General features: G+C 41.3%; 1 protein-coding gene across 14 annotated transcripts in view; it reads right to left on the bottom strand.

Annotated features, from left to right (window-relative positions):
* Window positions 1-27,503, bottom strand: part of DTNB (dystrobrevin beta) — a 236,291-nt gene that overhangs the window by 44,402 nt on the left and 164,386 nt on the right. For 9 of the 14 annotated variants that reach the window (XR_009344378.1, XM_059132453.1, XM_059132454.1 and 6 more), the window contains 3 exons: window positions 17,329-17,418; window positions 13,741-13,828; window positions 235-320 (listed from right to left, as the gene is read on the bottom strand). Coding sequence is in view for 13 of the 14 variants with exons in the window: in XM_059132453.1 (XP_058988436.1) it covers window positions 235-320; window positions 13,741-13,828; window positions 17,329-17,418 (264 nt within the window). In the remaining variant the exon portion in view is untranslated. The remainder of the gene's footprint in view (window positions 1-234; window positions 321-13,740; window positions 13,829-17,328; window positions 17,419-27,503) is intronic. The other 5 variants (XM_059132459.1, XM_059132466.1, XM_059132463.1 and 2 more) reach the window with 1 other exon arrangement.

The following is a 27,503-nucleotide window of genomic DNA, read 5'->3' as shown; positions in this document are numbered from 1 at the left end:
TAAAGAACCCACCTGAGGGCCTGCGAGCAAGGCTGTGGGGCTATCAGAATGTATGGCATGCAGAGAACTACAAATTAGAGTAGGGGCATTCCCATGAGTGCGACTGGCCTATATTCACTGAGGCAGGATCTTCCTTTATAGTCAAAAGCCAGCTAATCCACAAGGAAAATGAGAATCAGATACTCACGTGATGATCTTGGACTTCAGAAGCTGGCTCGACCTCTGCATTCTTACCTGTTTTTGTTTTCCAGTTCTGCAATAAGCTGTCTTTGTTGTTTGTTGGCATCGAAGTTAAAGCTCAAGTCAGTGGGAGGACGGGTCTACGGTGAAAAGAAAGGGTTTTTTTCTGTTGTTGTTGTTGTTTGTGTGTGTGGGGGGGGGGTCAACTATATCCTGAGTCCTAGACTACTGACTTTTTAAAACGGATTTTTGAGGTATAATTTACATACCCTAAAATCCACCCATTTTAAGTATACCATTCACAAAGTCTTAGTAAACTTAAACCGTTGTGCAACCAATCACCACAGTCCAGTTTTAGAACATTTTCCATCACCACAAAAAATTCCCTCCTGCTGGTTTGTCGTCAATTGCCACTCTCATCCCCAACCACAGGCAATCACTGATAACTTTCTGTCTATAGTTTTGCCTTTTCTAGAAGCTTCGTATATACGGACTCCAACAACATGTAGTCTTTGGTTTCTGGCTTTCATGAGACATGTTTCTGAGGTTTGTCACTGTTGCTCCATGAATCAGGAGCTCCTTCCCTTTTATTGCTGAAGAGTATTCCACTGTTTCTAGTTTTTGACTGTTACAAATGAAGTTGCTGTAAATTTTCATTTACAAGTCTTTGTGTTGATATATGTTTTTTTTTTTTTTCCTTTTGGGTAAATATCTAGGAGTGGAATTCCTGAGTTATATGCTAACTCTATACTTAATATTTTGAGGAACTATCCAACTATTTTCCAAAGGAGCTGTATCATTTTAGAATCCCACCAACAATGAGGGACACTTCTGATTTCTCCACACCATCAACACCTGTCACTGTCTTTTGTTTTCACCAGATTCTAGTGCATGTGAAATAATTTGTGGGGTGTTTTGTTTTTCTTTTTAATTTAATTTATTTATTTGACAGACAGAGATCACAGAGAAGCAGCCAGAGAGAGGGGAGGAAGCAGGCTCCCTGCTAAGCAGAAAGCCCGATGTGGGGCTCAATCCCAGGACCCTGGAATCATGACCTGAGCCAAAGGCAGAGGCTTTAACACACTGAGCCACCCAGGCACCCCGATTTGTGAGGTTTTTAAAAAAATATATTTATTGAGAGAGAGAGAGAGAGCATGCGTGTGCACACAAGCAGGGGGAGGGGCAGAGGGAGAGGGAGAGAGAGAATCCCAAGCAGACTCTGTGCTGTGAGTGCTAAGTCCAACACGGGGCTCAATCCCCTGGATTCTGAGATCATGACCTGAGCTGAAATCAAGAGTTGGACACCTAACCAACTGTGCCACTCAGGTGCCATGTTGTTGTTTTTTTAACTGAGATATAATTTGCATACCATAAAATCCATTAAAGTGTCCAATTCAGTGGTTTTTAGTATATTTACAAGATTGTGAGATCATTGCCACTATCTAACCACAGAACATTTTCATTCACCTCCAAAAGAAATCCGTACCCATTAGCAGTCATCCCCCATTCCCCCTACAACCACCCCTGACAACTGCTAACCCATTTTATATGTCTGTGGATTTGCCTCTTCTGGATATTTCATATAAACAGATTCATACAATATGTGATCTTTTGTGTCTGGCTTCTTTCAGCAAAACGTTTTCAGAGTCCATCTGTTTTATAGCCTATATCAATACTTCGGGATTTTTGTGGCTGAACAATATTGTTACATGGACCTACCACATTTTGTTTATGCATACAAAGTTGATGGGCATTTGGGTTCTTCCCATTTCTTGGCTATTTTAAATAATGTTGTTATGAGTATTTGTGGACATTTTTTGTATACAGATAGGTTTTCATTTCTCTTGGGTATATGTCTACGAGTAGAATTGCTGGATCATATAGTAACTGCCTTTTGAGGAACTGCCAAATTACTTTCCTAAGTGGCTGCACCATTTTCCATGCTCACCAGTGATGTATGAAGGTTCCATTTTTTCTATTTTCTTGTCAACACTATGATTGTACATCTTTTTGATCATAGTCATCCTGGTGGGTGTGAAGGGGTATCTCATTGTGAATTCAACTTGCATTTTCCCTATGACTAATCTGTGAAGCATGCTTTCATGTGCTTACTGGGCATTTGCATATGTTCTCTGGCAAAATCATCTGTGGTTTTGATTTGCGTATCCACGGACATTCCAGACCCTTGTTACCTCCTTTAAGAATATGGAAGCCAATCAACACAAACTAGGAGAAAGGATGCATAGGCAATAGTTCCCTTTTTTTTTTCTATTAGCCAGAATGGAAGCTCAAAACGAAGGCTCTGCAATGGCTATGCTTCACACTCTGCACCTATGTGGTTCTACCCAAAACATGACCTACCATGAAGCAGAAACCTTGTTTCCTGTCTAGAGCTTAAAGGTGCAATAAGTAATTCTTTTCATGTGGCATTTCCTAAATAAATAGGGGTAAAACAGCATAGCAAATGTGGGTGGGAAGCCTTTCTTTTTTTTTTTTTTAACCTATTTTTTTTTCTTAAAAGAAAAAAGAAAGGTGATGCTTCTTCCTTTAGAGTTGACCAACAGCCAATTGAGCAAATTTTCTATATTCTTTCCAGAGTTTTATGAGAGCCAGAGCTGAGCCTCAGAAAAATGGCTTGCCTGGGACTGAATCTGCTGTGAATAACAGATTTCCAATCCCTGAAAACTGGAGTGAAAACAAATGGCTCCTTATTAGTGTGGGATCAGGGAAAATTGCGGACGAGGAAATGGGCTCTAGCATGAATTGGCTTTGTGATGGCAAACAAACAAAAACCTCAGAGTATTTCATTGGAAATTTCTTTTTTTAAAAAGATTTAACTTACTTACTTAAAGACTTAACTTACTTATTTGAGAGAGAAAGAGAGTGAGCACAAGCAGGGGGAGCAGCAGGCAGAGGGAGAGGGAGAGGTAGGCTCCCCGCCAAACAGGGAGCCCGATGTGGGGCTCCATCCCAGGGCCCTGGGATCATGACCTGAGCTGAAGGCAGCCGCTTAACTGACTGAGCCACCCAGGTGCCCCTTCATTGGAAATTTCTAAAGATATTTTTCACTTTTGAGTTACTGCAAGGCTGAGGCTTCTTTCAAAGAGGAGGTTAATACAGGAATCAAGAGTTACTGTCAGCAGCAATTCCTAACCAGGCAAGATTCTTTGGCACCAAGAAGTATTGTTACTCAAGTACTAAGAAGTGTGACCGGAAGATTTCTATCCCGAGGCACCAGTTCCACTGGTCTGACAACAGGGAGATCCCCCAGAGGTAGAGGTTGACGATGGCATATTTCACCCAGTCAAATTTTAAACACAGAGTACCTTAAATAAAAAGAGAAACTCAGGATTTTATTTATTTACTATCTTAAACTCCAAAGTGCTTGTTTAAAAAAAAAAAAAAAGGCCAGGGCTCTCTTTCTAAAATGCCTCTGGGATACTGAAGAGAAAAAGTCAGAAAGGCAATTACTAGTTCATAAAGACACAGAACACTTCAACTACAAGAGGCCTAAGGATAATTTCTTTCAAAAATCAACTAGTTCATTCCTTTATTCAGCAAGTATTTCCTGAGCACCTATGGCATGCTAGATATTGTTCTAGGAAGTAGGATGCATGAGTAAGTAAGATACAGCTCACCCTCACGTAACTTACTTGGTGCTGGGAGAGGAAGATAAGGAACCAAAGGTGTAAGTACAGATCATTAGTAGTCATAAATCCAATGATGAAATATAAGCTAATGAAACAGAGTAAACTGAGACAGAATACTCTTTTTGAATGAGGTGATTAACAAAAAGGTTCTCAGAGACTCAGTTGGGTGGGGAAGCAAACCAGGTACTGGCCTGAAAGACAGGTGTGCTGGGCAGAGGCCAAGGCCTACAGCTGCTCCATGATGAACAGAGTGGTTTTGCTGAAAATGGTAACTGACTCTAGGAGAGGACCCTGGGCCCCGATCACCAAGGGACTTATAGCATTGGAGAGGAGTTTCTATTTCATTCTCAAAGTGGTATGAAGTCACTGTAGGATTTTGAATAAGGAAATATGGAATCAAGTCCAAATACTGTAGGTACATACTCTACCTTCAAGGAGATGGAGCTTAACTTTCAGTCCTTTAGTATAGGCTGTCCATAGCGAAAAGAAAGAAGGCTGTCCTCTTCTTTCCAAAGAGGACAGTGTGGAAAGTGGGGGAAGAGTAACTTTATGTTGGCAAAACCTGACAAATACTCCCTTGGCCAGGTGATCAAGGTCAACATCAACAGTGATAAATAATACAATGGAAGAAAAATGGTGCTTACCTCTTCCTCCTCAAAAGCTATAACTCAAGTCTAATCATGAGAAAAACAACAGACTAATTCCATTTAAGGGACATTCTACAATGTATTTGACTGGTATTCCTCAAAGTTGTCAAGGTCATTAAAAACACGAGGAGTTAGAGAAACTGCCACAGTCCAGAGGAGCCTAACGGGTAGGACAACTAGATGTAATGTGCTATCCTGGATGGAGTCCTGCAATGGAAAAGGGACATTAGATAAAAACCAACAAAATCAGAACAAAGTATGGGCTTTGCTTAATAATAAGGCATCAACATTGCTGCATTAATTGCAACATGCGTGCCATGCTGATATAAGATGTTAACAAGAGAAACTGAGCATGGGTTATTTGGAAACTCTGTAGTATCTCCGTAATTTCTCTGTAAATCTAAAACTGTTCTATAATAAAAAGTTTATAAAAAGTGAACAAACTCTGCTTTGGTTCCTATACAGAGAATTTACTGTAGTGAGAGAAAAATGGAAGTAGACAGGCTAGTGAGGAATCCTAGATTTTGCTATCTACTCACCATGCAAACCTTGAGTTATTTTATTTCCCTATACTTTTCTTAGCTGTAAAATGGGAATATTTACAGAAAGAGATGTGAAGAGGATCAGCTCCTCTGTTACAGAAGCATTCTCTCAGGTTTAGGTAAAATCACAGAGCTCCAACATCTTTAAGGAGATGGAGCTATATCTGAAAAATACAGGGTAAGAAACAGGACCCCTTTGGGCAAAACTGGGCAGATGTTACAAAACGAAGGAAAGCCAATGCAGGCAGCAAACTGGAATGTTGTGGTACAGATTTCTGAAATCTAAAAAATGGACTCGAGGCTTCCCATCTATATGAACTTGGCAGGCTGAGTTCCAGGGATGTGCCTGATACCCATAGGCTTTCTCCCATCTCGCCTAGACCAACTGGAGGGCTGAGGATTACTAATCCCTCAATAACCCAATGTTTTTTAGGGTGCCCAACTAGCTCTAAATCAGAAGACTGAAGTTTTGCTTTTCCTCCTTAAATAAAAATCCGTGGACTCTAAACACAGAGATTCTGATTTAGTAGGTTGGAAGCAAAGCCGAGGATCACTAGTTTTTAGATGCTTCAGACAGGATTATAGTATGTAGCCACGTTTGACAATTACTATTTTACAGGGGCTTTGATTCATTAAATGTGTGCAAAACACCACACGGATACTGCTGGTCTTTACTCGTAAGAAGCCATAAGGATATTTCTGGATATTTCTGGAATGGCGCATGCCTGGAGCCCGTGAAGCTAAAAAGGCTGGGCTGAGCCACCTGAAAAAAAAGCTTCTTGGAAACAAGAAGTGAGGTAGGATGACAACACCCTGTTTCCCCTTCCTTTCCCATTTCTTCCAAGTTTTTCATAGTGAATTTCACATTTTTCATAAAGAAAAAAAAAAACACCTTAAAAACAAAAAACAAAAACTCTCCTCAGATTACACCCAACGTTGGCTGATGTTGGTGACAAAATTTTAAGAATCTGCTGTTATTACTGTGATTCACCACAAACTGTAATTTTGTTTTGTTTTTAAAAGGAATTTAGGTACTCCAGGAAAACAAATGAGCTTTCCTGGCTCATCTAAGCAACCTTGAATTTCTTTGTGCAAGGGTCAGGCTGAAGAGGTTTCAGTGGCCACACTGTCACCTGAGGGGACAGGCCAGCCAGCTCCACTACTGAGGAGCTCCGTGGGGTGCAATGCTGGCTGCTAAAGTAATTTAATGGTCTTTTTTTTTTTTTTTTTTTTGGTGAAAGGTTTTTGAGAAAAAAAAATCAATACAAAGCCTATGTGGCGGGCTATAAATAAATTCTTTCGAGCACTACACCCACTTTATGCAAAGCACTTGTATCAGCAAGAGATTAGCGGATTAGCAGTCTCCTGTTTAACAGAAATCTAGTCGAGAAGAACCCTTACTGAGAGGCCCAATATTTTACAAGATAACTACACTTTGGAAAACAAACTGAAGATGAAAGAGACCATATCAGTATTTCATCTTAAGATCATTCTAACAATGATCATTTTCACAGGAATTAGAGAACTGGCATCGGAAACTATCAGGTGTAAACAGATTTATCTTGTTTGCAGAGCGGAAAACTGTGACCTCCTTTTCAGGGTCAAGTGGCTTTGGAGCTTTTATTTACAATATTTTAAAAGCACAATGTATAGTTAGTAAGAATATATAATGGCATTAAATAGCCTTCATTTTAAAAATTCAACCACAATGCTGTCTATCTCAACAAACTTAATTCTGTAGATTCTCATTTCTATAATGACTTGAACATTTGTGACTGAGGACACAGGTAAGGTGTAACTGATTAAATGGAACTTTTCTTTTTCCCTGACTCCCAACCCCGCTCCCCACCACCCAGCTCCATTCTGTTCTTTCCCACTAACCTTTAGAGTTGTAATGTTGGGAATCAGATGTGTGACCTAACAGTGGACTCTTAAGGAAAAGATTGTGAAGTTGAAACAAACCCAAAGGAATAAATTACTTTGGCGGGGGCGGGGGGGGGGGCGGGGAGAAACAAAGCAAGGCTCTCCACTGGAAGCTTGCATTACTCTATTTCTCTACGAAGAAGTAAAGATAAATTAGTACACATTTCTCAAAGTAATATACTGCGTTTGCAGAAGATGGTCCCGACACATCCGGTGCCCGATTTCACTCCAAGGATTCACTCTGGGCTCTGGCCACACAAGCCGTCTTGTAGACGCAGAAACCTCGGAGCTCAGGGCCTTTACAGAAGTGGAAACAGCCCCCCAGCACACACTGGGTGTTCCTGACCTGCTTCATGCTCACATACCCTGCTGTTTCAGCCTCAGATCCTTCCTCCTTTTGTCTTCCTCTTTTCTTCCAGATTTAATGCTCTTCCTGAACTACAGCCTTCTGTAGCTGAGTCTCCACAGTCCACAGAACAGAACCCCAGTCCCAGCTGCACCACTTACAACCTGTCACCTGGAGTAGCTTCCTTACCTTTTTGAAGATTCGTTTTCTCATGAGATTGTTTTGATGAATAAATGAGCTCATACATGCACTTAGAATAATGACTGGTGCCGAGTAAAAAGTCAATAAAAGTTAGCCATCAGTATTATTCTTTTAGCATGAATCTCACCTGGGACCTTCCTCCATCCTGGCCAGAAAAAGTCTTTCTCCTTTTCCTTGGATAGGTTGTTACTTTGTTTTTATTTGTATTTTTTTTAAAAGATTATTTATTTATTTACAGGGAGAGAGGGAGAGAGACAAGCAGTGGGAGGGAGAAACAGGCTTCCTGCAGAGTAGGGCGCCTGATGCGAGCTTCAACCCCAGGACCCTGGGATCATGACCTGAGCCAAAGGTAGATGATTAATGATTGAGCCACCCAGATGCCCCATTACTTCATTTTTAAAGGAATTTAGGCACTCCAGGAAAACAAATGAGCAATATTCAACTTTTTCATACAGAAAATTCTTAAAGTTTCAACATAAACATTAACAGGACTGGATATAATTGGATGCATCATTTATTTTTAAATTAAAGTTTTTTGTTGTTGTTTGTTGTTTATGAAAAATTGTTATATTGTTCTTGGTGTTGAGAAATCTAATTATCAATTCTTTGCAGGTATCTATCCTCTCTGGTTGCTTTTTGAGTATCTTGTCTTGTATTCCGCAGTTTCACTAGCACACACATGGGTGTGAACTTTCATTTATCCAGTTTGGGACTCACTGTGGTTTCCATCTGAGGATTCATGTCATGAGTCAATTCTGGAAATTCTTCAGCCATTAATTCCTCAAATATTGTCTCACCTAGTAGAAAATAAATTTACTTTCCTTTGGTGGTGGTGGTGGTGGGGCAGATGGATTCCAATGGGATGACTGTTGGTTCTCTATCTTCCATGCCTAAAAAACTTGTTTCAAATCTTCCACCTTTTTATGTTGCATTTGGGAAACTTTTCTATTTTTATTTTTATTTTTATTTTATTTTTATTTATTTGACAGAGAGAAGTAAGACAGATCAACCACAAGCAGGGGGAGCAATAGAGGGAGAGGGAGAAGCAGGTTCCCCACTGAACAGGGAGCCCAACATGGGGCTCAATTACAGGACCCTGGGATCATGACCTGAGCTGAAACCAAGAGTCTGATGCTTAACTGGCTGAGACACCCAGCCACCCCTATTTGGGGAACTTTCTTACATGTATTTTCCAGCAGACTAACTCTGTGCAGCTACGTCTGACCTAACATTTAACCTATCCACTGAGTTTTAAATTTCAACAACTTTTGTTTTCAAAATATTTATGTTCTCTTTGGTTTATCTCCAGTCTTTTTAGACAGTCTTTTCTTTTATCGTGTTTTTAATTCCTTCTTTCAGGTCTAAGAAATTTTAAACATAGTTGTTCTATAGCCAAGGATTCTAGTATCTAGTCACTGTGGGTCTAATTTTACAGAGATGCTCAGGAGTTCAGGTTTAGTTGAACTCTTTCTGTGGGAATACTGCTTGGCCTCAATTAAGAATCTTAACCTCAGGAGAGGATTTCTATTTTGCTTCACCTCAATGCCGTAGGATTAATTTTATATTAAATTTTTACTTTGGGTTTCTCAATCTATGAAGTAATGTAAATGCACCAAAGAAAGTACAGACAGGACTGAGGTTGTGAATTCCATGGGAGATGTCTTCCCCTCCAAAGGGAGGAGAACCTAAAGCTTTCTTGTCTTGTCTTTGTGCTGACAGATGGCCCTCTGTATCATACTTTCACCGGGTCATGTTTCCAGGGATCTAGCTTAACGTGAAAGCCTCACTTCCAACTCTCCACTTTGCATACGTACAAGGTTTTGCCCAAGGCACCTCGAGACAATTATAATAAACCCAAGCACAGGGCAGGGGCAGCAGCATCAGTGGCCCAGGGGCTGCTTTGGGTTTCAGTCCTTTTTAGCTCCCAGGAAACTGAATTCTCTTCTACTTATTTTCAGATCTCAACACAAGTAACACTTTCTCACAGAGGCCATATAGTGTAAGTCAGGGACCCGCTATCCATTTTCATATCCCCTTCTATTTTTCCTCCATTGTACCTAATTGTTTGTAATTATGTTTTTTTTTTAAAAATATTTTACTTATGTATTTGAGAGAGAGAGAGCACGAGTGGGAGGAGGGCAGGGGGAGAGAGAGAAAGAGACTCTCCTGCTGAGTGGGGATCCTGATGTGGGGTCGATCCCAGGACCCTGAGATCACGACCTGAGCTGAAACCAAGAGTCTGATGCTTAACCGACTGAGCCACCCAGGCGCTCCTGTAGTTATGTTTAATAGTGTATTAAATTGTGTATTAGGTAGTGTATTAGACCGTTTGTCTCTCTCACTAGACTGTGAGTTCCATGAGGGCAGGAATCACTTGCTCATCACAGTATCCAATCCAGCACATCACAGAAACAAAATAAATATTTGCCAAATCAATACAATGAATGTGTGGGTGGAGGGAGGGGAAATGGATATTAATACGCACTAGCTCTTCAAAGAAAGCAAAGGGTTGAAATGGAAGAAAAATAGAGAACATTTTATTGTAAGTTGTTTCAAAATTTCAGTAAACCCATGGCAAATCCCTGGGTAGCCATTTCTCAGTGCAATCAAACTCTTGCATATCCCCATTCCTGGTTCCCTTTTCTTTTCATTGAGATGTGATGCTCATATCTTAAGTATGCCAGTCAATCCTACAAACACATACAACTCACGTAACACACACCTCTATAAAAATGTAGAACGTTTCCATCAATTCAGAAAGTCTCCTCACCTCTCTTCACTATCCCCTTTCTTAGAAAACAGTCCCTGATATGATTTCCGCCACTATAAATCATTTTTACCTATTCTAGAACTTCATACACATGGGATCGTATTGTACACATTTTTGGTGTGTGATGTATGAAAATTTCATTTGCTCCACGTCGTCTCCAACAATCGGTGGTGTCAATCTTTTTCATTTTAGTCATTCTAGTGGGTCATTATGGTTTTAATTGACATTTTCCTGATGATTAATGACATCAAGCACCTTTTTATGTGCTGATTGCCCATTTGTATATCTTCTGGGAAGTTCTGCCCAAGCCTTTAGACCATTTAAAAACTGGGCAGGAGTCTGAGGTGCAGGAATTCTTTACATAGTTTGTCCTTTGTCAGGCTTGTGTTGCAGATATTTTCTTTCCGGCTGTGCTTTGTCTATTTTTTAAATAGTATCTTTTAATGAGGAAATAATTTATTTTCAGTAAGATCCAACTTACCAGTTTTTAATGACTCGTGAATTCTCTAAGAAGTCCTTGCCTGCTCCAAGGATATGAAGATATTTTTCTAAGCCTTCTTTTAGTAACTTTACGGTTTTAGCTTTTATCTTTAGTTTTATGATACATTTCAAACTGAGGAAGGGGTTGAGGTTATTTCATATAAATATACAGTTGTTCCAGAAGCACTTGTTAAAAAGATTTTCTCTTCCCAATTCAATTTCTTTTGTGTCTTGTCAAAAAGAAGCCCTTTGACCTTATACATATGAGTTTACTATACGGATGACCTATTTGTCTATCCTTTTGCCAATATCACACTTTCTTGATTACTGTGGCTTTCTGTAAGTCTTGATGTCAAGTAGGGTTAAGTCCTTCAACTTTGTTCTTTTTAAAGACTCTTGGTTTTTCTAAGTCCCCTGGTTTCCAAATATATATATATATATATATATATATATATATATATATATATATATATATATTTTTAAGGTTTTACCCATTTATTTGACAGACAGAGATCACAAGTAGGCAGAGAGGCAGGCAGAGAGAGAGGGAAAAGCAGGCTCCCCACTGAGCAGAGAGCCCCTTGTGGGGCCTGATCCCAGGATCCTGGGATCATGACCTGAGCCAAAGGCAGAGGCTTTAACCCACTGAGCCATCCAGGTGCCCCTCCAAATGTATTTTAAAATCAGTTGGCCAATTTCTTCAAAGTCTATTGGGATTTTGACTGGTACTGAATCTACAGATTAATCTGGAAAAATGTGCCCTCCTAATTATACTGAATCTGAATATTCCATGGCATACCTCTCCACTTACTTAGCTTTTCTTTAATTCCTCTCAACAATATTTTATAATTTTTAGTCTTAACATCTTTCATTCAATTTATCCATAAGTACTGAGTGTTTTTTAATCTTATAGTAAATGGTGTTTTTTCCCTAAGTTTAGTTTTCTAATTACTCACTGCTAGTAGACGGAAATATAATCGATTTTTGTACATTGACCTTCTATCCTGCAACACTGCTATAAAGTCATGTATCTGTTCTAGGAGTATTTTTTGTAGATTCCTTAGGACTATCTTTACATAATCATGTCATCTACAAATAACAACAGCTTTACTTCTTCCTTTCCAACATTTATGCCCTTTTCTTCTTGTTATGTTATACTGGCTAAGATTTGGTACAATTTTGAATTGGGGTAGTGAAAAGTGGACACCTTTGGTTGTTCTCAATATTAGGTAGGAGAAATACTCTAAAATTTAAACTTTCAGTATAATATTAGTTACAGGGTTTTTGTAGGTGTTCTTTATCAGATTGAAGAAGCTTCTTCAACTCCCAGTATATTGAAAAATGTTATAAAAAATGGGCACTGTATTGTCAAATACTTTTTCTGCAGCTGTTGAAATGATCTTATAATTTTTTTTTAAGATTTTATTTATTTATTTGACAGATAGAGATCACAAGTAGGCAGAGAGGCAGGCAGAGAAAGAGGGGGAATCAGGCTCCCTGCTGAGCAGAGAGCCCAATAGGGCTCAATCCCAGGACCCCAGGACCGTGGGATCATGACCTGAGCTGAAGGCAGAGGCTTTAACCCATTGAGCCACCCAGGCGCCCCTAATTTTCTTTTTTAAACTGCTAATATGGTGAAATACATTGGTTGATTTATATATTAAATGAATCTGCACTCCTAAGATAAACCTCACTTGATTGTGGAGTACTCTCCTTTTTACATACTGCTGGCTTCAATTTGGTAATAATATTTTGTTAAAGGTGTTTTCATCCATGCTTATGAGAGAATTTGGTTATTGATTTTGTTTTCTTGTAATGGCCTTTTTTGTTTCTCTATCAGGCTACAGTAGCCTGATAAAATGACTTAGAAAGTGTTCCTTCTTCCTTTATTAAGAATTTATGTCAGGTTGTTATTATTTCTTCCTTAAGTATATGATAGTACTCTCCTCTGAGCTTACAGTTTTCTCTGTGAAATTTAATTACAAATTTAATATCCTTAACAGATTTAGGACTATTTAGATTTTCTATTTATTCTTATGTCAGTTTGGTTAATTTGTCTTTTCTTTTCTTTTTTTTTTTTTAAGATTTTATTTTTAAGTAATTTCTACATCCCACATGGGGCTTGAACCCACAACTTCAAGATCAAGAGTTACACGCTCTACTGACTGAGCCAAGCCAGGCACCCCTAATTTGTATCTTTCAAGGAATTTGCCTATTTCATCTAGGTTGCCAAATTTATTAGCAAAAAGTTGCTCATGATATTCCCTTATGATCCTTATAATATTGTAGGGCCTGTAGCAATGCCCTTTCTTTCATTTGTGATTTTTTTTGGAGAAGATTTTATTTGTTTATTTGACAGAGAAAGAGACAGTGAGAGAGGGAACACAAGCAGGGGGAGTGGAAGAGAAGCAGGTTTCCTGCTGAGCAGGGAGCCTGATGGGGGCTCGATCCCAGGACCCTGGGATCATGACCTGAGCCAAAGGCAGATGCTTAACGACTGAGCCACCCAGGCGCCCTTCATTTGTGATATTAATAATTTGTGTTTTCTTTCCTTTTGTCATGATCAGGATTTCTAGGAGGTAATTAATTTAATTGTTTTTTAAAGAACCAAATTCTAGCTCTTTGACTTTCTTGATTTTTTTTTTTAAAGATTTTATTTATTTATTTGACAGAGAGAAATCACAAGTAAGCAGAGAGGCAGGCAGAGAGAGAAGGAAGCAGGCTCCCCATGGAGCAGAGAGCCTGATGCGGGGCTCGATCCCAGGACCTGAGCTGAAGGCAGAGGCTTTAACCCACTGAGCCACCCAGGTGCCCCTCTTGATTTATTTTTTAAAGAGTATACTGTAGATAAAATAAAGGCCTCGATATTCCCTTTCCTAAACCCACTCCTCTCCTTCTGTTTCTGACATACCTATAGTTTCATGTATACCATCACCCTACCATTTATATATTAAAATAATGCTAATTTCTGCTACTCTACTAGGACGTTCCATTTACTCACCATGTTTCCTGCTTCTGCAGCCAGCCGGGCAGCGTAGCGAGCTATAAGTCGGTGTTCCTCATCCAGTCGGCTGGGACTATCCAGGACACTGCCAAAGAGAAAAAAATTCAACAGGTGTCTATTAAACATTCCCTACCCTTGCTTTTCTCTTAGAAAGAACTGATGGGAGAAAGTTTGTAAAAAAGTATGGTAGCAAAAGAAACAGAGGCCTGGGTCATAGATACTAATGGTCTTCTGAGAAAGGTGGTTTAGAGAAATGATGAGACCACACGTGCCCTTTCTCTTCAGCAGCACCCCCCCTGCTCCTACACCATCAGAAGGAGGCACTTCTTTTTCAATGCAAGGTCTGGGAAAAGACAGAGCATCTGCAAAGTCTGGGCGGAGGGAGGATTTCTAATCAAATGTTTTGGGAAAATGCGTAACTTTTCAAGACATAGGTCTTGAATTTAAAAGGCCCAGGAGAAAACTAAAGCATCACAAAAAAATGGAGGGCTGAAGGAAAGTATGCTTAACACTGGGCAAACAAAACCGATGAGCTCAAGCAAGGGTAGGCCCAACCTACGGTAAAGTTGGAGACGAATTCATGGTATCAGACATTCGCTTTCATGCTTCTTTCCTGTCTTTTACCATGTTTGTTCCACAATTATAGCCCCATCTTTGAGTGAATTAATCCAGTCTATTACTCTTCCCTAAGAGTACCAGCACCCTAACTTCAAGGTCTTTAAGACCTACGTAGGTGGGCTCTCAGATGCTGCTGCATCTGGCTGAAGTGTTCTTGAGTAGCGGGCCAGCGGATGAATTGTTCTTGAGTAGCGGGCCAGCTCTGTGTATACATAGTACAAGGACGTTTCGACTGGATCATGAAATCACTGACTCCTTTGGTTTAGCATGTTATACCAACTCTCATTCACCCATAGCAGGGCACTCCCCGATCAATAGGGACTGTGGCTACAGAATTATTTGTTGAAGTGTGGCAGGTGTTTTAAGGTAACAGAGGTGATGATGACTGATCACAGATGGGTGTCGTGGCCTGCTTCTACCGTGGCCCTTCCTTCTTGGCCTTCCAAAAACCTCCCCATGGAATTTAGCAACATGATAAATAATACGAAAAAATTTAAAGACATGAGTCCAATTCTCATCAAATCTTGTAATAATTACTGGGGAGAGGTAATCCGGGAAGGAAGACGTTAAACTGATAGAGCTGTGTCTGACCTTTTCATGTATGGAATCAACTAGATTTTTCCTAGATTTTTTTTTCACCTTTCTCTGTTTCTATCGTTGTGGCTACTTCTTTAAGACTAACTTGGTCTTTCCTCTAGGATGGATTTTTTTAAATGTGCTTCTTTTGCCTGTGCCACTTCTGAATACTTTATAATTTGAGGTATGCAAACGTGAGTCTATCATCATCCTCTCACAAGATGATCTTGTAATAAGAACATGCTACCATCCGTCAGCTTTAACACACTAGGGTCAAGGCCCCAAGGTCAAGGCTGAACTGTAATATTCGTGCCTTAAAGTTATTTGTTGGAAATAAGAGAACTACCTTTATCTTTAAAAAAAAAAAAAAAAAAAAGAAAAACAACAACAAAAATGAACATTTATTTATACAAGTGGATAAAATTAAAGAGGGACTGGCAACCTAAGAAATGAGTCTTAGAGTGGCTGACCTTTGTTTGGGCAAGGGATATGATAAAAACTTCATTTTTTCCTCTGTGCAAAAATCTCCCCTTCTTCCACCATGTTCCATCTCCCTAGGAAGGGTAATTCTACTTGTCATTTATACCCAAGTGTGGACGACATGGTTGCTTTAATTGGCTATGCTTTCCAGCCAGAAACTAGAACTTTATGTTGATGAGAGGTTTTAAGGTCAATGAAAATTAAGAGGAAAATTAGAAAGGTTCCTTATTTTTCCGCTTGAGCTGACTTTCATTTTCAGAATTAGCCAGGAAATTTCTGCCTTTTTTGAGGAAGCATGAAGCTCAGTTCCTTAGACTACAGATCAAGAAGAGATGTAGTACTCACCCAGTCCTCACGTTCTGCCCGGGCTCTCGGCCACCAGTTCCTGCTCAGGAAGCCTAAACCCTAAGCCAGGACACTTAAGGACCTTAGCTAAACCTCCCACAAATTTATGGGAGCTGAAATATCAGGTTGCAATCTCTGCCAACCTTCTGCTTCTATTTTCACCATGGAAACTTTTAATCACCTGGACAACTGCCCTTACTGATGAGAAGTGAGCTGTCCTGCCAGGGATGAGACAACTCTATTCCTAGAGACCCATGGAGGTGGGACATACTGCACAGAAATCATCTGTTGGCTGGAGAGACCCTCTTGGGTGACATGATGCAGTTATTAGACCTCTCCTTCCTTCCCGGAGGAAAAGCCTGTTAAATGTACTTGGGAAGTAGGAAAGTAGACTTTAGAGTTAAATAGATGCCCCAAAATACCAATATTATTTAGTCACACTGGCTACACTATGGGAAATGGTATGAAATATAATACAGAAAATAATCCTTTCCAAATATGTATTTTTTCACATGATTATTTATTCTTGTCATCACAGGAAATAAAAACAAGGTCAGCTCACCTTCTCACGAAGCCAAGGCATGTTCTGGACAAAACTAGATCAAATGTAAGGCTCCAGACTCCCTCATGTGCTTGGTTAATAAATTAGGATTCCTCTCTAAGAATAAGAGTCTATCTGCTGCTATGTAGAGACTATGTAGAGATTAATTTTCCCTGCTGTTCTCCCTGCAGACCGGTGGTAGGTAAGGCTACCTACCAGAGTGGATAGGTAGCCTTGGGTCTACCTGAATATAATAGCATTTTGTTTGGTATTAATTCTTTTAAAGGGTTAACTTTGCTATAGTTTGTGGTTATCCAACATTTTTCTATCCTGACCCACTGAAGAGTCAGGCATATTCCCACATTAACAGTGAGGCACTACCAGTAGTTTTCCGAGAAAGGGGAATATGGAGTTATTATAACGCGTCTAATGATCACATGTAGAGGCACATATCATTTGGGAAAAGTCTCCCTCAGGTGGCAATGACCCAGTACCACTGTTGCAAACCACTGGTTTAAGTAATCAACAGTGATAGATTTGGGGGAAGAGATGAAGTTGTAACGTGCAGAGATGTTACAGGGTGATGGTATCAAAGTTTAGACACAGTGAGTTATCTGCGGGTTGATCAACCCTACGCTCTGAATGTCAACAGAAAGGTTTCGATATTTAGTCAAGAATGAGCAGTGAGAGGTTGCCTCAAACAGCTCTGTGAATGCGCATCTTGGGGACTGCATAGCTGCTGGAGATTTACATGGCCTTTCAGTTTAAGCTCAGGGACGTGAACCCCACTTCAAAACAGCATTTCTGACTCTGTTTAGGTAAGTGCCTGGGCTTGGCAAGGCTCCTTCTCTTTCAGAAGTTAATGCTTTAGCAATTATTTCAACTCTGCCAAACGTAGCTGGTAGCGTCTCAAGAAAAACCCCCCATGAAGAGCTTTTTCCAGCTGGCAAGGCCAGGTAACAAGGCTCTCCCTCCCTCTGACCAGCCCGTGGCTGCCCGCCTGCTGCCGCTGCTCTACCACTGACCGTGCACAGTGCTGCAGACGGGCCACATAGGAGGCTATCAGCGCGTGCTCATCGGCCGAGTGACTGGGTATGTCCTGGCTATACTGTAACCTAGGAACAACAGAGGCAAAGACAGCAAGCACAACACACACACACACACACACAGAGCGAGAAATGAACATGGATTAAAATGGGCAAACTTCAAAGAAAAATAGGAAAAAAAATAATAAATCATGATAAGGAAAACAATAAAAAAACCACAATGCATAATGGAATATGGTGTTAGACCATAGAAAATACATTTCACCAATCCTTTGAACAAAAGCGGAGTCTTAGGAAACAGCCTTCGCTGACTGACACTTCAGCCTCTGAACAGGAGAAACCAAGGAGGGGTCACCAGGAAGCCTTGCCCACCAATCTTATCTAGGTTCTGGGCTCTGGGATGGATGCACCTTTTAGGGAATGCCCAATGGCAGGAAAACAGGTAGAGTGTGTCTATTTAACATCACCAAATGCCCCCTGATGCTTTAATAGCTTTTGTCTACAAGTAAAGAATTTTCAGGATTACTTCATGATATCAGTTAAACCCTTTTATTTCTATAAAGACATTGCCTTTAGCATCATTCTATTTTCTCCCATAAAGCTGATACTTACAACAAACTTGTCAGAATTATTCCTCATTGTAAGACAACACTGTACACATTCTGAGGCTTTTATAGACATTCAGAAGGTCTTTAAGCCCGAGAGTTTCTAAAAATGTTTTATTCCAGAAATGTTAACACATGCACAAAATGGAGAATAAATTAATGACTACTTTTCATGTACCCATCACCAAAGTTCAACAAAAACTAACATTTTGTCAACTTATTGAATATATTCTTCCTTCACTCAACTTTTTGTCTAGAAAGAGATGGCTGAAGCAAATCTCAGACAACTTATTATTTCACTTGGGAATACTTAAATTACACAACCACAGTGTCATCATCACACCTAAAAAAAAATTAACAAGAACATTTAACTCAATCCCTCTGAAAACTTCCTCAAATCTTAAAAAACATCCATCTACATTTAGAATCAAGATTCCAACAAGGTCCACACACATTGCATTTGGTTGATATGTTTCTGTTTTTCAATCTATAACAGTCCTTCCTTTCCCTTGTTTCTGTCATGTCATTTATTTGTGAAGAAAGCAGGTTATCTAGTAGCATACCCAACATTCTGGATTTAACTGTTTCCTTGGTGCCATTTAAGTTGTTTCTCTACACCCTGTGGCTACAGCTAGAGATCTGATAAAAGCTTTTGCTTCCATTTCATTTTTTGAGAAGGGGCTAGAATCTGTTGTAGGTAATAGGTGCACTTATACATCAAATAGGGGACACACAATGGAATAAAAATATTGCTCACTGGATTCAGACGTTATTGGTTACATCTCTCCATTATAAAGTCCCCCATCAACTTTTCACCTAATGGATTTAGCATTTACTGATGATTTTGCCTAGATTCATTATTTCTTGGGTGGGGGGGGGCGTTTACGAAGACCCGGTTTCCAATTTTATCATCTTTTCTGCATTTATTAGTTTTCTCTCTTTGCTTATCTTGAAATATTAATAATTCAGAAAAGGTAAAACAAATGGTTGGCATTTTTTACTATTTAACAAATTTAAGAACAATGAATTAGTGCCCTAGCAACCTCCAATGGGTACCAAAGAGTTTTCTTTTTTAGTATCATTAAGAACTCATAGATTTTCATGTATCTGATTGCTACAATCATCTTTTTGATGCTCAAATTGTCCTATCTTTGGCCAGTGGGAGCTCCTGTAAGTAGGCTCCTGTGTTAATCTAATATAGCCATTAGATATCATCAGCTTCCTTGATCCTGCCCCACTCTTGGAATCAACTATTCCTTCAAGGACTGCAGGTTCCTTTTGCCAGGAAAGAGTGTTTAGAGATCACAGCGTACTAGGGTGTTCCTTGTTCCTGGATGATGACTGCTTCTAGAATTTTTCAGTCGATAAAGCTAGAAAATCGGGACGCCTGGGTGGCTCAGTTGGTTGGGCAGCTGCTTTCAGCTCAGGTCACGATCCCAGCGTCCTGGGATGGAGTTCCACATCGGGCTCCTTGCTCCGCAGGGAGCCTGCTTCTCCCTCTGACTTTGCCTGCCACTCTGCCTGTGCTCGTTCTTGCTTTCTCTCTCTCTCTGACAAATAAATAAATAAAATCTTAAAAAAAAAAAAAAAGCTAGAAAATCTATATATTTTAGAAGGAATAAAAACAGGTTCTCTCACTACTTTCAAACACCATTCAATTTCCTGCTAGCTTGCATTGTTTTTTAAGGTTTTATTACTTATTTGAGAGAGAGAGCGCGCAAGGACAAGCAGGAGGAATGGCACGCAGAGGAAGAAGCAGACTCCCCACTGAGCATGGAGGCCGATGCAGGGCTCGATCCTAGGACCCTGAGATCATGACCTGAGTGAAGGCAGACACTTAGCCCACTGAGCCACCCAGGCACCCCTGTTTTTAATGAGAAATCACTTCAAAAATCTTATCTTTCTTCCACTGTATATAACATCTTTTTTCCTCTAGATGCTTTTAATACTTTTTCTTCATCACCGGTTTTCAGCAATTTGACCGTGATGTACCTTGGTATGGTTTTCTCTGTTTATCGTGATTATAGTTTGTTGAATTTCTTGTACTTATGGGTTTATAGTTTTTATCAAATTTGTAAAAATTTACCTGGAAATTTGGAAAAAAAATATTTCCTGAAATAATTTTTCTCTCCTCCCTCTTTTCCTTCCTCCTCTCCTCTCCTCCTAATCCTGTTAGGCTGCCTGCCACTGTCCCCGAAATCTTGGAGGTTCTGTTCATTTCTCAGCATTGTAATTTGGATAGTTTGTACTGCTATGTCTTTAAGTTCAGTGGACTTTTTCTTCTGTAATTTCTGATATACTGTTAAATCCATTCATAGGCTTTTTCATTTCGGGTATTATCTCCTTCAACTCTAGAAGTTCTATTTTTTAATTTAAGACTTTTGTCACTGAAGTAGAATATATATGCAGAAACTTCCAATTATGTTTATAGATGGTTCTTTTTTATTTCAATTTTTTTCCTCATTATGCTAATATTTTCCTTTACATTTTTGGTATTTATTGTGCTTGGGTTTTCGTTTAAGATTTTTATTTATTTATTTGAGAGAGAGAGAGAGAGAGAGAGAATGAGCAGGGAGGACAGGTGAGGGGGGCAGACTCCCTGCTGAGCAGGGAGCCCGACACAGGGCTCAATCCCAGGACCTGGAGATCATGCCAAAGGCAGACACTTAACCCACTGAGCCACCTAGGTGCCCCCTCTTATGGCTGTTTTGAAGTTCATCTCTATTCACTGCATCATGACTGTTATTTCTGGATCTGTTTATATTGACTAATTTTTAAAAAATATTTTATTTATTTATTTGACACACAGAGAGGGAGATCACAAGTAGGCAGAGAGTAGGCAGAGAGAGAAGGAGGAAGCAGGCTCCCCGCTGAGCAGAGAACAGAGGCCCTGCTGTGGGCTCCATCCCAGGACCCCGAGATCATGACCTGAGCTGAAGGCAGAGGCTTAAACCACTGAGCCACCCAGGTGCCCCGACTAATTTTATTCTGGCTGCAGAACATAATTTCCTGCTGCTTTCTGTGTCCTCTAAATTTTTATTGGATGATGGAAATTTTGAGGATCATGTTGTTGAATGTCGTTTTCTTCTAAAGGATCTGGTAGCTAATTTACTTGTGGACGGATTTGTCCTTTTGAGGCCTGTATTAAAGTTTCATTAGTACAGATCTAGGATAACTTTTATCTAGGGCTATTTTCACCCTGCTCCTAAACTGTGGCCTGTCTGGGGGTTTTTACGGAATGCTCCCAGTGCTTGATGATGTCACCGCTCTGGCTGGTTGGAACTCAAACAACAGGCTGAGCTTGCGTAGTTGGTCCACTTTCAAATCTCTGGGGCCTGTTCTTTCCCAGATAGTTGTTCTTTGGCGGTCTTGTGAAATCGCGTTCTATGCAAATGGAGCTTAGTCACGGGACCTGTGTGCAGGTTTATGGAGCTCTTTTTCCTTCCCGCTGGTGTTCCTCTTAGCAAATTCCAGCATTCCCAAACCCCCTCCAATCTCTCCTTATTCTCAGCAAATAGGGCTTACCCTGCTTGTCTCTAGCACTAGACTTTAGTAAATGCCTCCCAGTAGAAAGCCTGGGCAATCACCGGGCTCTCCTCATTTATTTCCTTTCCCTCAGAGAACGGTCCTGCCCTACTTAATGTCTAATTTCCAAAAACAGTTGCTTAGTTAGAATAGTTTTCTAGAAGTTTATAGCGGGAGAACTGATCTGACACCAGCTACTTCACCACGACCAGAGGACGTGCTCTCTGTAGTAACTCAGTTCTTTAAAGAAGATTTTATCAATTGATTGCTTTTAGAGAGTGTGCACAAGCAGGGGTTGTGCAGGGGAGGGGGTGGAGGGAGAGGGACAGGGAGAGTTGGTGCGGAGTGTGGAGCTGATGCGGGATGGTGGGGAATGGAGGGCTTAGGTCTCATGACCCTGAGATCGTGACCTGAGCCGAAATCAAGAGTTGGCTGCTTAACCAGCTGAGCCACTCAGGCGCCCCTGTAGTAACTCATGTTTATACTTCTGTAAAGTATTGGTCTATTTCAAACTAGAAATCAGAACAAAACAAAACTGCTTCTTCAGAAGACAGACTGAAAAGTAGCAGTGTTATAGAAGGCTGGCATAAGGGATTCAACTTTTACTCTGTTACGAGAAGGTGCTGGTGGGTTCTGAGCAGATGCAGGGCATGCTCTAACTTCTCCTTTAATAAGATCATCTGCACTATGGAACATGAAGTGTCAGAGAGGAGGGAAGAAGCAGCTAATTCGAAGCCTCCTGCAACACTCCAGATGAGAGGAAAGAGTGGACAGTAGCTGCTGCTGAGGTGGCGAGAGATGGCAAGATCCTGGGCAGACTTTGACGGTGTTTTTGGAGAAAGCTGATCTAATGATCTGACACCTTAGATGGGAGAAGCATCAGGGGTTCTCACGAGATTGCCACTAACTGAGATGGGGAAGACAGAGAGAGGCAGGTCTGGTAGGGGGAGACTTGGAGCTCAGTTTGGAACATGCTAATTATGAGATTTTTATCCCGGTGGAGGGACTGACTAGGAGGAAGACCAGTGAGGTCAGAGCTAGCGAAAAGGTCTGGGCTGGGAAAAAAAAGTTTGGAAGTCACTGGTATGGAGACAGTAGTGAAAGCCCCGAGTCTAGGTGGGGTCACCCACGGGGAGGACAAACAGAAAAGTGAGATGGTCCCTCTGGCCTACTAGCGTTTAGAGTTCAAGGAGGTTTGGAAAAACTAGCTGAGGAGGCCACAGAGGACAAGAAGGACTCCTGGAGGCAAGTTCAGAAAGTGTTTCACGTAGAGGGAGCAACTTTCTGTGTCAACAGCCACTGACAGATCAGCTTGGGCGAGTCCGGAGTTCATCACTGGATTGAACACCGAGCATGGCACTGGTCTTGACAGAACACGTTCTGGAAGTGAAAGGAAGTGGGAATCTGACCAGGATGTCTTCTGAAGGGAATGATAAGAATGAAATCAGAAACATTAATAGAACCAACAATCCATTAAACTCCATTTTTAATTTTCTATGAAAACTGCTATTCAGAACTAGTGTCATTTGCCAGATAACTAGGGATCTAAACTAAAATGAAAAGCAGTATCGGTAGCTGTTTATAGTAAATCAGGAACTTAAGGGTCCATGGATTTTCTGACAATTCTGTGTTGGGGCGTGGGTATTATGTTAGCTATATGTGTGATATATATACTCACATTCAAAGGTGTACCTGTTTTTCCCAGATTTACTTTTTTTGAATTTAAATACTTTCCTTTTGATAAAATATAAATCTCTATATAATCTCCAACTTACCTACAGGTTTTGTTTTAGAAATCTGTTTTTCTAAAGCAAAGTCAGTAGTTTGGAATAGTTTAGAATCCCACACAGGTAAAAAAAATATAGAAAATTATAAGAGAAAAAAAAAGAAAATATAATAGTAGAATCTTATCCAATTAGATCAGAGATCAGTAAAAGCAAAGGTGAGGAGAATAAACCAGAGTTAAAAGAGGAGTGAGAATATATGAGCACATCTCTGGTGGCGGGAGGGGGGGAGGTGGGAGCTAGAGCAGCATCCCCCTCCCCCCAACACCCTCCCCACTCCACACATTTGAAAACAAGCTTCCAGGTGCTCCTGAGGCACACTCAAGGGTGAGACCCGCTCTGCTAGAGGACAGGGGCTTTCAAGTCTCATGGCTTCAGCAGCAGCTCTATGGGCAGCAATACAGGGCGCCTTTGGCAGAAGTGAAGGGGCCCCGCTGTGGGAAAGGGATATGAGTGAGGAGAGAGGGGATCTAGGGTAAGCTGTGGCGGGAACAAGGTCAGAAGCAGAGGCATCTGCCACTCCGGGAGCAGGACTCACTACTAAGCAGGAGGCAGGAGAGCACAGAAACCAGAGCCCGGGCTTTGGATGAGGCAGTCTTGGGTTTAATCCACACACACCTGCTTGCTGTGTGAGCCTGGACATTAATCTCTCTGCTTCAGTCCCCTCATCTGTAGAATTATAACAATAATATGAAATCTACTTCATGTATTGCTTAGTTTAGAGAGTATAGGAAGGATTAAGGAAGATAATGTAGTTGTCATTATCAAGAAAGTACCTGTGACCTTATCAGAGAATGTCACATATGCTCTTTTGCTTATTCTCAGGATAATCTTACCAAAACGGTATTACTGTAATCCCCACAACTTTGCATCTCCAGCCGTGACCCCTCTCTGGAGCCCCAGGATTGTGTACTTGAGGCCTACGCAGCATCTCCGAGGGGCTGCCTAAGAGGCCTCCCAAACCCGACATGTTCACACTGGAACCCCTGACTCTCTCCACCCACTTCCTCATCTGCTGCACCCCCAAAGGCCAGTTTATTTATTTATTTATTTTTGAAGATTTTATTCATTTATTTGAGAGACAGAGATCACAAATAGGCAGAGAAGCAGGCAGAGAGAGAGGAGGAAGCAGGCTCCCCGCTGAGCAGAGAGCCCGATGCAGGGCTTGATCCCAAGACCCCGGGATCATAACCTGAGCTGAAGGCTGAGGCTTTAACCCATAGAGCCACCCAGGCGCCTCCCCCAAAGGCCAGTTTAAATGAAGAGCATCATCCTTCACCCAACCAGCAAGCTCAAAGTGGACAGCTTCTGGCTTTCTCTCGTTTCCTGAGGCCCCACATCCAAGCTGTTACCTGGTCCTGCTGGCTCTTCTCTGAAACCAGACCCTCAAGCCCCTTTCACAGCCCCCTTAGTGCCCCCCGCCGCCTTTCTCATCTGGAAGGTCTCACCAAGTGCCACTGGGACCACCTGACAGCCCTTGCTGGCTCTCCCCTTCCATTCTTGCCCACTAGAGTCAATTCTCTATGCTGCAGGGCGTGATCTTAGTAAATCAATCTGGGGAGTGATAAAAATGTGGTGATGGCCGCACAGCTCTGTGAATACACTGAAAACCACTGATTGATACACTTTAAGTGGATGGATTATATGGTGAGTGAATTCTATCTCAATAACCTATTGAAGAAATAAATCAACAATTTTGAAACCGCTATCCATGCTACCAGGGCTAAACAAAGAGGCACAAGTCTGGTGGGCGACAGGAGCCAGGTTTCTCACTGTGGGAAAGGGACAGATGACCAGGGGCAGGGGCGGCTAGAGGAAGCGAAGTACTAGAGTAGAACCAGATACGTCAGGATAACTCATGTCCTTGATTTCTCTGCTCTGAATGGACTAAGCAGGCAATGCTATAAGATGCCATGTGCTCGCAGTAATTGAAGAAGAAAATTCTCTTCCTAACAGAGGAAGTCCTGATGAAGCATCAAGATTTGGAGGAAAGAAGGAATTTCTGGATAAAGTGTGGTGAGTCTTCACCTTCAATGAGCTCATAGTCTATCTAGAAAGGCATCCAACAAACAGGTAATTACAGTATGCTGGAATGAAAAGATGCTACGGATTACAGAGGAAGAACACTTTATCTAGTTTAGGGTATCAGTGAAGGCTTCCTGGAGGAGAAGGAAGAATTAGATGACAAAGTGAGGGCAATAAAGGGGAAGGGGGTAGGAAGGCAGGAAAGGTGGAAGCAGCTCGTGCAGAAACCTGCTTGGGAAACGGTAAATGATTTGAGTAGTTCTGTGGATAGAAACCGAGTAAAAAGAGTGAAATAAGGCAGGTCTGGGGAGGCTGGCCATGGTCACCTGGAATAGCTTCATAAGCCACAAATGTCAAGCTGACAAATGCCAATTTAACCCACAAAAGTGATTTTCATGGCTGAACATATGATAGTCCTAGTAGCACTCCGGTGGAAACTGGGCATTTGCGTCAGTCTCCAGAGCACCTACGAGGTGTGGGGCTCTGTGCCAGGGGACAAGGACACCACCGTCAGCAGGACACAGGCACAGCTGACTAACCCTGTAGAACTGTGCGACCACCAGCCGCATGTACCTGTTTAAGTTCAGATTAATTCAAATTAAATAAAATTAGAAATTCACTTCCTCTGTCACATTTCTTTTTCTTTTTAAGATTTTACTTATTTATTCATGACAGACAGAGAGGGAGGCAGAGGCAGAGGGAGAAGCAGGCTCCCTGCTGAGTAAGGAGCCCAATGTGGGACTCGATCCCAGGACGCCAGGACCATGACCTGAGCAGAGGACAGACGCTTAACAACGGAGGCACCCAGGCGTACCTCTGTCACATTTCAAGTGCTCAGCAGCCTCACATGGCTGGTGGCTACCATGCTGGTTTCCCTGCTATTGGACAGTGCTGTGGAACAAAAGAACCACTGGAAAGTTTTGAGCAGGAGAGTAACATCACTAGATCTGAATTCAGAAAAAACCCTCTGGTGACAAAGGAAAGAATGTTTTGAGGGTGAGGTGGGGAGTAGACTAGAGATTTCCTAATAAGATCCATGAAAAAAAAAATTTCTTTTTTTTTTTAACCACAGCATGGATTTGTTTTAAATATCTGCTTTACTACGGTAAGTGGAAATATTTTGATAGTTTGATGTTACAAGGAATGAAAAACCATGGTTAAACTGAACCACCACAGGAGTTTCAGCATTGCTATAGGGATTTCTGGTTAAAAACGCAAGCCCTTGGCATGTCACTACAAAACAGGGTGGTGCACTGAGTCAGCTTTTTTTTTTTTTTTTTTAAAGATTTTATTTATTTGTTTGTTTATTTATTTATGAAAGAGAGAGCATCCCCAACTGGAGGTGCACAGGGAAAAGCAGGCTCCCCCATGAGCAGGTGGCCCAATGTGGGACTCAATCCCAGGACTCTGGGATCATGACCTGACCCAAAGGCAGACGCTTAACCAACTGAGCCACCCCTGTGTCAGCTTCTTAACAGGACATATGGTCAAAAGGTAATCGACTTAACAGTCCAAGGCAGATGTAAAAAATGGGTAAAATTGAGTGTGTGTGTGTGTGTAGGTTCTTACTGGTCATTTGTTGGATCTGAGTACCTATCTGTTCTTTGCTAGTGTGAATCTGAGGTAGTTGGAAGAGTCTGGATTCCAGGAACTCATGCTAAGGTCTGGTTCCTCTGTGTCCCTTAGGCACTTCTAACTCAGCATAATCTGGTTCATCTTGCCCAAATCTTCCTCCTGTGTTTCAACCACAAAGTACCTTAACTTAAGCCAGAAAGAAATCTGGAGGAGAATCATCTATCCCCTTCCTGAGCCCCCCATCCAAAACCCTCGAGCCTGCCTTCACTCTCAGAGTCCCTCAGGTGTCTTACTCTGAACATGGCAACACTGAACTCATAGTTTTCCTCCCAGACCTGTTGCTTCTTCCCCTCTGTTTGGCTGACAGTCTATAATGAATGCAATTCTTGCTCATGTTGAGCACCTCTAGCCTGAGTCCAATGAGAGGAGGAAACTATTAATTACTATGCTTCTGTAAGCTTCAAGTTTTTTTTAAAGATTTTTAAAATTTATTTACTTGACAGAGATCCCAGAGAGAGAGCAAGAGAGAGAGAGAGAAGGAAGCAGGCTCTCCGCTAAGCAGAGAGCCCAATGTGGGGCTCAATCCCAGGACCCCGGAACCAAGACCTGAGCCGAAGGCATACCCCACTGAGCCACCCAC

Source organism: Mustela lutreola, chromosome 9 (genome assembly GCF_030435805.1).
Source record: "Mustela lutreola isolate mMusLut2 chromosome 9, mMusLut2.pri, whole genome shotgun sequence".
Taxonomy (NCBI): Eukaryota; Metazoa; Chordata; class Mammalia; order Carnivora; family Mustelidae; genus Mustela; species Mustela lutreola.
This window is presented reverse-complemented; position numbering and strand designations above follow the sequence as displayed.